Raw genomic sequence first — 11538 nt, 5'->3', positions numbered from 1 at the left:
GGTATTTAATATATTAAACTATAAGTTCAACCGGTAATTCCCAGAGCTGCCAGTATTTTAATACCCCTTACGTGGTGGATATATTAAATACGTTTCTCGCCCTGTCCTTACGTGTTCATCGGTGTGGCATCTCTGCGGCGAGAGAAAGGTAACCCTAGACTTTCTATTTTCTGATTGCGTTGTTGTCGAGAAAACTCAGAGAAATTATTGGTTTTTCGGCACACTTTACCGTAACAAGGAGCACGCTTACTAGAGTAGTCAGTCCTTGTCAAGAATTCGCACGTGAGTTGAGTTACGAGGCACTGGCTCGGCTATCCCAGTGACACCTAGAATCCCGTTCTATACCATTCCGCAGAAGAAGCAGCAGCAGTAGCGAGGCAGAAAACCGAAGAGACCCCGCGATGGCCGAAGTGGAGAAACCAACGGCGGCCACGCCCCCGACTGACATCCCCCAGGCCACGGCTCCAGCTGCCAGCGAGGCACCAGTGGCTGTAACGCCCACAACGGATGCCACCGTGGACGTCGAGCCGGGCACCTCGCCCACCCAGGAGCCCAACTCCAATTCGCATCCGCACGACTCCGAGTACGACACGGCCAGTGATCTCGAGGGCGGAGAGGACTACGACGACGAGGAGAGTGCCAGCGGGAGCGTCAGTGCCAGTGGCAGCGAGGAGGAATCTGAGACGGACGACGAGGACGAGGAGGTGGGCAGCGAAACGGATGATGGCGAGGGGGAGCAGGCACTGGACCGCTCTGTCGCCGACAGCGAGGCCCAGAAGAAGGTGGACGAGGACCGCAGCAATCCCCAGTATATCCCCAAGCGAGGCACTTTCTACGAGCACGACGACCGAACGGCGGAGACCGAGGGAGAAATCCTGATCGAACCGGAAAACGGTGCTGGCCAGGCGGCGGCGGAGCCAAATGGCGAACTCAATGGACTAGCGGCAGCCGGCGCCACGCCCACTGGCCAAACGCCACAGATCTCACAGGCATCCAAGACCATGCGCAAATGGCAGCCAGCGTCAGGCGGTGATCGCTGGTCCCACGATCGCTTTGAGGCCGCGGAGCAGGCTCCGAAATCCCGGGCAGAATTGCTGCAGACATACGGCTATGATATTAGAAACGAGGACGCACCGCCCAGAGCCAGACGTCGCCGGCGATATACGCGTGGGCCTAGTAAATACTCAAGAAACTGGGAAGACGAACAGGCCTACCTCAAAGCTAGCAATAAGGAGCGCAAGCCGCCGCGGCCACAGGACTTCCCGGCGCTCAACGAGAGAAAGCCACGTGGTCCACGAACGTCTTCCTCGCGTGAAGAAAAGGAAAACCGACGGTCTGTCGGTGCTGGAGGCTTGGTTGCAGAGAAGCAACAGCCCTTGGCTAGTGGCTCCAATCCTCACAGATCCCAGGAGCGTGAACGGGAGAGGGAAAGGGAGCGGGAACGTGATCGTGATCGTGAGCCCAAGAATCGCAACTTTGGGCGGATGAATGGCGGACCCGGACGTCAGAATGGCATGGAGTTCAAGAAGAACAGCCGTGGACAGCAGCCACGAGAGCGGGAGCGGGGCCCAGACCAATTGGACAACCGTAACCAGAAGCAAACCACTCCACGCTCCAACCAACAACAACAGCAGCAGCAACCTCAGCATCAGCCACAGTCGCAGCAGCAACGACAGCCGTCCCAGCAACAGCAGTCTCCACAGACGCCGCTCTCCACGTCGAACCTGTCGCAGCGACTGCAGCAGGTGCAGCAACGCAACGATCCCAGCCACGTGGGCAGTGTCCAGATGCACTCGCTGGCTAACCAAAATCAGGCGCCCCAGCAGCAGCAGCAGCCACTGCATCAGGAACAGCGAAATGCGCCCAAGCGCTACTCCAGCTTGCGTCGCTCTCAGCAGGAGGCATCACAGCACTTGGCGGAGCAACAGCAGCAGCAGCAGATGCAGCAGCAGTTGCACCTTCAACAGCAGCAGCAACAGCAGCAGCAGCAACAATCGCAGATCATGATTCAAGACCCACACGTTCTCATGCAGATCGCCTACCAGCAACAGGAACTGCAAGCCCAACTGCAGACCATGCAACTGGGTCCACCCACTGCCGCAGGAGCAGTGCCAACACCACCAAAGCCACATGCCCCACCGGCAGCCGCCTATCCGCAAGCACAGGCGGCTCCGTACTATGTGACCGGAACGGAGCCTGTTCCCGTGCCCGTGCCCCAGGCACCGTATGTGAATCCGGCTAGTGCCGCTTACTTGCCAACCACGCCGGCTGCCGTGGCGTACGCCCAAGCAGGGCCTCCGGTTGTAACGCAACCCACACCGCCGCCGGCACAGGCTCCGCCCGCAGCACAGCCGGCTCAGCCGTATCAGAACTACAACACGGTCGGTGGCACCACCTACTTTGTGCCGCCTGCTCAAACCACTAGCCGACCAACAGCTCTGCCCCAGCGTCGTCCTACCAACGCGATTCCCATTCTGCCGCCCTCCGAAAAGCACAAGGCCAAGGGCGGAGCCAAAGAGGAGGGCATCTCGGACAACATAGATCACATCATTGACAACATGTTCGTGCAGCGACCTTCGGCCTTCCAGGCCACCGGCGAGGGTGCCACTCCAGGTGGGGGAGCAAAGGACGAGGCGGCAGCCACCCCACCAGCTACCGAGCAGAACCTTCAGCCAGTCCCGGCCACTGGGCAGGAATGAGTGCAGGCGTACGCCGGCTTGCCGCCACAGCAGCAGCAGAGACGAGGCCAACGGATAGCACCGCCGCCCTCCTCCGGCTACTCAATGCTGCAGCCGCACGCTGGCTACTATCGACCTCCGCCCCCGCCGCATTAGTGCGGCCGGCCCAGCTCCGAACTCAGCTCATCCGACGATTTTTTTCCCCATTCTGTCCTCGGGTCTGCGACTCCGATGCACTGCATAAATTGTAGACACGCAATGAGAACCATTTGTAATTAGCATTTAGCTCCCAGATAATCGAACTTACTAACGAAAAGTTTTCGTATATAGACGAGTATATATATAAATATATTGTAATCCGACGCAAGCTCCAATTAATTTGTACGTAGTATCTAGGGCCAGCTGCGGCGCTCGCTTAATAAGTCAAAATTGGAAAAGTGTTGAACGTATTGAAGCGGCTGGGCGCTTAGCTTATTTAGCCGCATTTTAGAATTGAAACAAAAGAATTACCGAGAGAAATGTATTTGCATAAACTAATCGATCATTGAATTTAAATAAACGTTTAACACGAAGTTACACATGCTGCACGCCCTTCTGTCACACTAACTTACATATTACCTGCAAAGTCCGCGTTCTCACTTAGTTGCCGATCAAAGGTGGCTTGTATTCGGGATCCAATTTTGAAGAAATAGTATTTAAATGTTCTGTTCGTTAATTAATGCTGCCAATTGAAAACAGTAGTCAAAGTAGTAGAGCGAAATGGAAAAGAATCCAAAAACGAACTTTCTGAACGAACTAAGTTCCAATTAACGACATAAAGTACAATTTGATCGCTTCTTAATACTAGATGAGCTCTTCAAAGCTTGGATTCCTTAGCCAACTGTTCCAAGAGTACGCTGATGCGGCGGAATGAGTCCTTAAAAATGTCGTTGAACTTGCGAGCGCTTGTCTTCAGGCTGTCCCGATAGGCGGTGGTATTAATGAACACCCTAGAATGGGAGAAATTAAGGAACAACTGCCAGAAAGATAGGCATCTGGCTTACGCTTCAGAGGTGATGGAATAAAAGACGCCGTAGCCATCGAAGACCATGGGCGCCACGAAGCCAACGTTGGCGGTGAAGCCCAGAGTGCTGGACGAGAGCACAAAGTTGCCTCCACCGCCGCTCTTGGTGTACATGGGATCGTCGTAGAAGGCGGGAATATCCATTTTGCTTTCGTACGCTGCGCACCACAGGCCAAACAGGTGTCTATCGATGCCATGTCCCTTGCGCGCCTCGTTCATGAAGTGCTTGTGCTCATCGACTGCCCTACGGAAAGCCCTGGCCAGTGACATATCGCCGACCTGCTTGTTGGAGGACGCCCTCAGGAACTCCGCCACGGCGCCAGTGCAGGACCGTAGAGTCTCCGTTCGTCCATTGTAGTACTGTCGCATCAGAGCGGTCTCATAAGTGGGAGCAATTCTGTTGGATACCCATGGAGTAATAGTAATCACTGGTAGGTCCAAAGAAGAACTCACTCTTTATGCATTTGGTAGTAGGCCCACTGCATGACAACCTGCACAAAGGAGTCTGGATGCAGTCGATGGGTTTTCATGAACTCCTTGCCGTAGTCATCGAACGCAGTGAAGGTCACAGTAACGTCGGTACCCTGAGGATGCCATATACCAAAGCATTAATTAGTTCAACAACAGGGATCTGAAAAAGACGTTCTTCTTACCCTATCATCAATATCCTTCTGGACGCGCTTGATCTCGCTCTTGAGCGTATCATCCAGCTGGAAGTGCAGCTCCTTGACCTCTACGACGTGGCCTTTCTCGGCTTCGGACCAGTCGGGCTCTGGCACCTCCAGGAAGCTCAGTTGCATGAAGGTGGCGTAACTGATGCTGACGGTACCATCGTAGCAGCTGTGCTCGCCCGACCAGTTGCAGCGTCCGTTGCGGAAGACGATGATGCTGCTGCTGCGGTCTGCCCAGCGGGAGTGGAGATCACCGAAGAGACCTAGCTGGGAGGACTCCTCGTAGTCCTTGGGTGATTGCTCGTACCAGCAAATCTCCATGCTTGCGCTCTCCACCAGAAGCAGTGTCTCCTTGTTCGCATCTGAGATTTCCCTCAGCCGGTTGCGGTTGCGAGCCCACGTTGACCGTTCGTCATGGCTCAGGGTGGGCACACAATCACCCAACGGCTCGTAGTCGAGGATGCTGCGCAGTCTTTGGATGGCCACAAGGATCTCGGGAGCCGATAGGATGGTGTCGTCCTCGTGCACACAATCCAAGATGAACTGGCGTCCCTTGCCGGAAATAAGGATGTGACTCGGCGTTTTACCCTCGTCTTTGGTGAGAAAATGCTTCTCTATGTGGTCCTGCTCCTCGCCTGGCACGCGGCACGTGGAGAAGAAGCGCTTGTACAGCGCGGAGGAGTACTTTATTTTGCCTCCGTTCGAGGAAAGCGGTTTGATGCTGGACGTTCTGGTCAGATCCCAAAACTCGAGCGTGTGGTGAATGTGCCGCGCCAGACTCTGCGAAAATCATACACTTAATCAGGAAACCCTTAAAACGAAGTGAACTACACTTGCAGATAAGCAAATAAGAGTCCACACGATAACATACAGTGTGCTCGTTGAGTTTGTAATGTCGGCCCACTTACCTTCAGCATGTATTCCGGTGTCTCCGGTACGCCCACCATCTCCAATTGCGCGGGCATGACCATGAGCTGGTAGGGCAACAGGGGCATCCGAATCAGATGATATCCGTAGTCCTCCCACCAGGTGCCCAGCCAGTTCCTCATGCTCCCCGCCCGCTTCTTGAGCTGTTCGTGCAGTTCGGCGCCCACTCCGTTCTGGAACTCATCAATAGTCTTTCGGGCCTGGGCCAACTCCTCCTTGGTCCCGAATGGCTGGATGCAGCTGTAGTAGCGCTCCATGGTGTCCCTAAGCTCCGGCAGCGGGAACGAGGGTAAAGTCTCGTCGAAGTCATAGGTGTTCTTATCATCCTTGCTCATGAAATATAGGCTAGCCCGGTCCATGGTGGGTTATCTGCGGGGGACAGGTTGGAATCGTTGATATTAGTCTGCGCGTGTGGTTGTTTTCTAAAGGCCTATGCCAGATTAGTAATAATCATATCGGGAATCGCTGTCGCGTTCGTCGGGTCCAAAGTTCGCCCAATAAATAATTGGGCACATTCACATCGGAAATAAATTGATCTCAGCTGAGTAAAAATCGTATAGGATACACAATAAAATATCACACGGCTATGCCAACTTAATGTGCAACTACGCGGAGTGTGCGTCCAGTTGAATGCAATCAGTCTGGGACTGCAGTTAGACGACTATCTCCACCAACCTCCACGAGCGGGACAAAGTCCGGATTGGGGAGCTATATAAATATTTAAATTCCCGACGCACTGGTGAAATCATAGGAGCATTTTCAGCCCACTGACCTTTGGACTCGATGGAGAATTCACTTTTGCCGGAGACAACCGAACCGCCAGACTGCCGTTATACGACTGAAACCATGGATTCGCTCCATATCACAGCACACCTCGTCGGCGGAGGAGCACTTGAATTATCGCACCGTGGGATCCGCCACCCGCGTCCACTGACTCAGTTTGTGGTGATATACTACCCAATCATGGCTATTGCAGACAGTCGGCCACCGATAAGGGCCGGTTCCATTTGAATTTGTATATACAAATTTCTAGATTATAAATTCCAGCGGACACACCCACACAAACCTTCAATGAGGCGGCAGTTGAATGTTGGCCCTGAACTTCGGTTTGCGGTGCACTCGAACGTAATTAAAGCGATTCTGCAGCTATCAAGTCCATTTGGCTAGATGATAAGCAGACGATTTAATGGTTAATCAATTATTTTTATTTTTAAATGCTGCGCTTTTGTTTACAAGCGGTGAAAGACCCTATAGGAAATTGGCGCAACAAACACCTGTTTGCAGGAGTTGCCGGACTTTTTGCACTATTTGTTTATACCGTTGTACATCGAAATGCATCATTTCGCATTTTCCGAACCCCATATATAATCAAGCCAAATCGCTGCAGGCAGCTGCCTTATATGCACATTGCAACCTTTAAAAAAATGAATTTAATTAGGCAATAATTGTTTTGTTACTATCTAAAACTGAAAAAATAACAATTTCATTCCAGTCATAGCATCCAAGCAGCCGCCTATCTGGCAACGTCACCAGCAGCTGAAACAGCTGACATCTGACGAAATGAGCGAAAGAGACAGGCAGAAAGAAAAGAAAGAAATTTGGGACGCTTGCTTTTTTAAGCGGCTTTAATAAAAATCTAATCGCAGCAGGAGGTGGAAATGCTGCCATCCACGGGTCTCTTCAAGGGCTTCTTGTGCCCGTACTTTGACGGCCAGGATGCGGCGACCTGCAAGCGTCCCTTTTGTCACTTTAAGCATGCGCGCAAAGGTGAGAGATTTGCGCCCAGTTAATTTCGCAAGAAATTTTATTCCTTTCCGGATTACAGACGAGGTGGAGGCCGCTCAGCCTGCGGAACCCCCTCCAGTGCCGGAGTACAAGCCGGCGCCCAAGCTGCTCTCCCTCCCACTGCCCCACATCACGCTATGTGTGCCCCGGAAGCAGAACAATCTGGAGTACCACCCGGAGAAGCCGGGTCTGAACGCCTCGCCCGCGAAGAAGAAACAGGAGGCGTCCGTGGACAGTGTTCCCAAATATGTACCCGGCCAGCCATCTGCTGCAAATGGTGCAGATGACGATTGGCAGGCGATACTCGAAAAGGAAATTGATGAGCAGATGCAGGTGGAGATTGAGGACCATGACCAGAATAACGACGAAGAAGAAAAGTTGCAAATGACGGTTGAAAACGAGGAGGATGACAATGATGGGCATCTAACGGATGTCAAGCACAGCCACAAAAATGAACAAAAGCCGCGCAAGGAGCGGGAAAGGGATAAAGAAAAGGAAAAGATCACAGACAGGGATCGGGACCGGGACCGGGAAAAAGACAAAGAGAAGAGCAAGGATAAGAACAGACACAGGGACAGGGAAAAGGAAAAAAAGGAAAAGGATAAGGATAAGCGAAAGTCATCCCACAGCGACAAAGAGCGCTCCAAGGAGCGGCATACCTCAAGCTCAAGTTCCTCTAAACACAAGTCTTCTTCCAGCTCCTCTTCCAGCAAAAAGTCATCCAGCAGCGATAAGCACCGTGACGAGAAAAGTTCCAGCAGCAGGCATAAGAGCAGTTCCTCATCATCCGCCTCCAAGAGTCATCACCACAAATCCAGTTCCTCTAGTTCGCGGTCGAAGTCTAAGAGCAGTTCGTCATCCAGCAAGAGCACTGGCACTTCGAAGAGCGAACCGGAGGCGGATAAGGAAGCTGAAGCTGCTACGGTGGCAACGGCAGAAGCAAACGATGATCTGGATGACCTGGACTTTGATTTTGAAGCAGACACCACCGAAGGAGAAATTGTTCGTCAGTGTGAAATGATTTTTGACGAGATGGAAAAAAAATTCGCACAGATGCACAAGGACGAAGGCGGCGACACCAACCCGGAGAGTCGCAAGCGCAAAGCTCCTTCGCCGGACATTGATACCTTCACAGAGGCGGCCACAGCGGCTCTGCAGAAGCGTCGGGTTGCCCACGAGAATGCTGACAAGGTCAAGCCACACTTGGCTCCTTCGGTGGCGATGCGCAAACCCAATCACATCCGTAATGCCATGCAGGCGATCTTCGACCGGCGAGCGGAACTGCGGCGCCAGGAAAAGCTGCAAGCCGAAGCCGCTGCAGAGCAGCTACGCCAGGCACAGGAGCGGGTGCGCCAAGCGCAGGAGGAGCTTCGTCAGGCCAAGGTCAACTCTAACCTCACGCCCCTTATTCCGCGAAGTGCTTTGACCCCACCAGTGCGTTCAGGTGAGCATTCCACTTTGCATCTTCAGACACGTTGTAAAACATTCAAATAATTAAAATTCAAATAATTTGCATTGCCAGCCCGCAGCATAGCACCTGTGGCCAACATTGTGGCCATCGCGCGGGCCAAAAAGAAGATCGAGGAGCTGCAGGCCGAGAAGAAGCCAGCCTTCACGCCAGCACAATCCTTCAAGGGCGCCGGACGAGTGGCCCACAAGCCCACTGCTGCACTAGACAAAACGGCTCCCGAGTCCAACGCGCAGAAGCCAACCGTCCTAGATCCCAGCAGCTCCAAGATATCATACAACGTGCGCATACAGTATTACGAGATGATGGTGAGGCACTGCACCATCATCTATCCGCAGCTGGCAGACGCCTGGGAGCGCGCCCAGGTGGAGGAACTAGCCGTCTTCAAGAAGTGCAACACCCCTGCCATCTACAAGAACAGCTGCATGCTGGCGATTAACAAGCTCCGCAAGGAGGCTATCGAGGCGGGCAACAAGCCCAGCGTGGCCTGCAAGACGGTGTCGCATGAGATGATGCTGGGCGGCAAGCGGGCGCTCACCACATCCTGGAGCGTAGAGAAGAAGGGGTGGGTTTGTACTTTAAACTATAGTTATTGTCTGTATGCACATTATAAGATGGAATTTGCTTTATTGTGAATACTACCTCCGGGCAAAAGCAAAAGCATAAACATAAGTTCTGTTTATGACATAACCTTTGAATGCGGCAGTCAGGAAAGTTAACGTTTTTGGTATTTGCAACTATTCCTAACATCTCAATTGCATATAAACAGTTTTTAACGTATTTAGCTAAACAAACATTAAATATATATATCTTGCAGAAAACTCGGCTCCTTGGGCAATGGCGAGCCATTCGATGCTTTAGACGCTGAGAAAGCATACGAAATGGTCTTCGATCTTCGCCTGACGGAGGAGCAGCTGGTGGAGAACGGCTATCCGCGGCCGGGCGAGAAGCGCGGCTCAGCAGTGATACGTGCCTGCCGGCCCAACCGTCGACCCAACCAGAGTGAGCGCTACTGCTCCCGTTGCGGCAAGGTATTCAGCTTGGACATATACGAGCACCAGGGCTTTGACATGTGTAACTACCATCCGAAGAGCACGGGCTATCGGCGAGGATTCACGGACAACCAGCATCGCTGCTGCCAGCAGCCGGCGGGCACTCCGGGTTGCACCTATGCCAACTACCACGTGAGCGACTATTACGATCCGGACAAGCTCACCTGCTTCGTGAAGACCATTGAGCGCGGTGAGGAGTTAGTGCCCACCAAGAAGGACATATTCGCCTTGGATTGCGAGATGTGCTACACCACACATGGCATAGAGTTAACTCGCGTCACGGTGGTGGACATAAATGGCCGCAGCGTTTACGATGCTCTGGTCAAGCCGGACAACCAGATTGTGGACTACAATACGACGTGCGTGAATGTAGCTTTGTTAGCTTTCGTTTGTTTCATACTAATCTGCAATGCTCTTATCTCAGCTACTCGGGCATCACAGAGGCGATGCTCTCCAACGAGACGCGTAGCATCCGCGACGTTCAGGCGGTGTTGATGTCCATGTTTCATGCCAAGACCGTGCTCGTTGGCCACAGCCTGGAGAGCGATCTGAAGGCACTGAAACTCATTCACGACGTTGTGGTGGACACCTCGGTGCTGTTTCCCCACAAGATGGGACCGCCCAAGAAGCGAGCTCTGAAAACACTGTGCATCGAAAACCTAAAGCGGATTATACAGGAGAATGGTGCGTTTGTCTAGTCTTTTTCTTCATGTGTATTGCTTAAATATCTCCTTCTTCTACAGAGGCCGGCCACGACAGTGCCGAGGATGCGGAGGTGTGCATTCAGCTCATCAAGTACTATCTGCGCAACAAAATCAGTTGAGCTGCTATCGTGCTCCATCGCAAGCATGCAGTTCAAAAGCATTACATACATTTGTTAATATGTATATCATGCCCATCAGAAAACAAAGCCTTAGCCCCTAACTTAAACGTATTTTCTAAAATCAAACTGTATAAATAAATCGCAATGCTATGACGGCGGAAAATGAGTAGAGCTTCCCTCAAGTACCAGTTTAAATTGGAACTTAGAGAACGCTGGAAAGCATGCTACGGATTTGGCGAGTCCTCAGGCTTTCAACCAGGTATATTTGTCCATTTTTCTCTATTTTTGCCTTGCCCATTTTTGCTCGCGTTTTTTCCATTCTCTTCACTATCGATAACAATTCAATGAAAAGCAATTGGAAAGTTTTGTAAAGTTTTTTACCTGCCACCGCGTTACAAACTGTAATTGCAAGTTTCGTGCCTGACGCACATCACAGAATATTCGCTGCCGCCCTCCTGCCGCCCCAATTGACCGACTTGCTTTTGTTGTTATTATTTAAATGTAATTTTAATCAGATTGCGGCGATACTTTATATTTTTCAATTATACTCGGCCTCGTCTGCTGGCCGTGGGCACCATCTGGTTGTCGCTGGATGTTGGCTTCGTGTTCCGCACTGGCGCATGATTTTTCAATTTTAACGTTTTATAATTTTCCGTTCTGCGATCCGGGTAAAGTTTGGCTTATTGGGTATGCAGGCAAAGTTCCAGCACTTAATTCGGCATAATTGTTGCCCCGCCAGCTCCATCGAATGACAGGGGCTGCCATGGGCATTAGGTGGGTTCCCAAGCCCCTTTCCATGGCCCATCATGCGGGAATGGCTGATGGCGACACGTGTTTATCTATTGAGCTGGCACAACACAACCTAACGAAAAGTAAATAATATTAGTGCTACTTGGCAATGACAATGTGCATATGTGGCCCAGCATGAGGAGCAGGCCCAACGGCCACAAGAGCCCACACAAACCAGGATGCGGAAGTGCTGCTTGAGGCTTAGCAGCAGTAGCAGCCGCACTGGAATCACTGCCGCACTGGGAGAAATACCTAGTTTAAAATTATGCTTTCCAAAAACAG

At 52.0% G+C, this 11538-nt stretch overlaps 3 protein-coding genes across 5 annotated transcripts; 2 read left to right on the top strand and 1 right to left on the bottom strand.

Moving 5' to 3' along the window:
- Positions 1-75: 75 nt before the first annotated feature.
- On the top strand, positions 76-3044 carry LOC6554388 (protein CASC3). The gene is made up of 2 exons (XM_001981475.3): positions 76-282; positions 356-3044. Exon 2 carries the CDS (start codon positions 402-404, stop codon positions 2697-2699), a length of 2298 nt encoding a protein of 765 aa, XP_001981511.3. The 5' UTR covers positions 76-282; positions 356-401; the 3' UTR covers positions 2700-3044.
- A 140-nt stretch (positions 3045-3184) lies between these two features.
- LOC6554387 (peroxisomal carnitine O-octanoyltransferase) lies at positions 3185-6653 on the bottom strand. 3 transcript variants are annotated; one of them, XM_015153727.2, is made up of 6 exons: positions 6406-6602; positions 5321-5708; positions 4395-5192; positions 4195-4325; positions 3722-4138; positions 3185-3667 (listed from the first exon to the last, which is right to left on the bottom strand). In XM_015153727.2, the coding sequence occupies exons 2-6, from the start codon at positions 5696-5698 to the stop codon at positions 3535-3537; spliced, it is 1857 nt and encodes a 618-aa protein (XP_015009213.1). In that variant the 5' UTR covers positions 5699-5708; positions 6406-6602; the 3' UTR covers positions 3185-3534. The 3 variants fall into 3 exon arrangements, with proteins under 3 accessions (XP_015009213.1, XP_015009212.1, XP_026839739.1); XM_015153726.2 differs by having other exon boundaries at positions 3187-3667; positions 6112-6653; XM_026983938.1 differs by lacking the exon at positions 6406-6602 and adding an exon at positions 6015-6092 and having other exon boundaries at positions 3187-3667.
- Positions 6654-6997: 344 nt separating this feature from the next.
- Positions 6998-10621, top strand: LOC6554386 (RNA exonuclease 1 homolog). The gene is made up of 6 exons (XM_001981473.3): positions 6998-7106; positions 7165-8568; positions 8647-9157; positions 9410-10003; positions 10069-10328; positions 10388-10621. Exons 1-6 carry the CDS (start codon positions 6998-7000, stop codon positions 10465-10467), a joined length of 2958 nt encoding a protein of 985 aa, XP_001981509.1. The 3' UTR covers positions 10468-10621.
- The last annotated feature ends 917 nt before the right edge of the window (positions 10622-11538 follow it).

The sequence above is a fragment of the Drosophila erecta genome, unplaced genomic scaffold, assembly GCF_003286155.1.
Source record: "Drosophila erecta strain 14021-0224.00,06,07 unplaced genomic scaffold, DereRS2 tig00000000-arrow-pilon, whole genome shotgun sequence".
NCBI lineage: Eukaryota > Metazoa > Arthropoda > Insecta > Diptera > Drosophilidae > Drosophila > Drosophila erecta.
The sequence above is the reverse complement of the archived record's forward strand: the minus strand, read 5'-3'. Positions and strand labels throughout refer to the sequence as shown.

Excerpts from the sequence above, each read along its gene's own strand:
- LOC6554388 (XM_001981475.3), top strand. The coding sequence starts at position 402 with ATGGCCGAAGTGGAGAAACCAACGGCGGCCACGCCCCCGACTGACATC.
- LOC6554387 (XM_015153726.2), bottom strand. The coding sequence starts at position 5,698 with ATGGACCGGGCTAGCCTATATTTCATGAGCAAGGATGATAAGAACACC. Across the intron at positions 4,326-4,394 it reads AGAAGGATATTGATGATAGG|GGTACCGACGTTACTGTGAC; the intron begins GTAAGAAGAACG and ends TGGCATCCTCAG. Across the intron at positions 4,139-4,194 it reads TACTACCAAATGCATAAAGA|AATTGCTCCCACTTATGAGA; the intron begins GTGAGTTCTTCT and ends GGTATCCAACAG.
- LOC6554386 (XM_001981473.3), top strand. The coding sequence starts at position 6,998 with ATGCTGCCATCCACGGGTCTCTTCAAGGGCTTCTTGTGCCCGTACTTT. Across the intron at positions 8,569-8,646 it reads GACCCCACCAGTGCGTTCAG|CCCGCAGCATAGCACCTGTG; the intron begins GTGAGCATTCCA and ends TTGCATTGCCAG. Across the intron at positions 10,329-10,387 it reads GCGGATTATACAGGAGAATG|AGGCCGGCCACGACAGTGCC; the intron begins GTGCGTTTGTCT and ends CTTCTTCTACAG.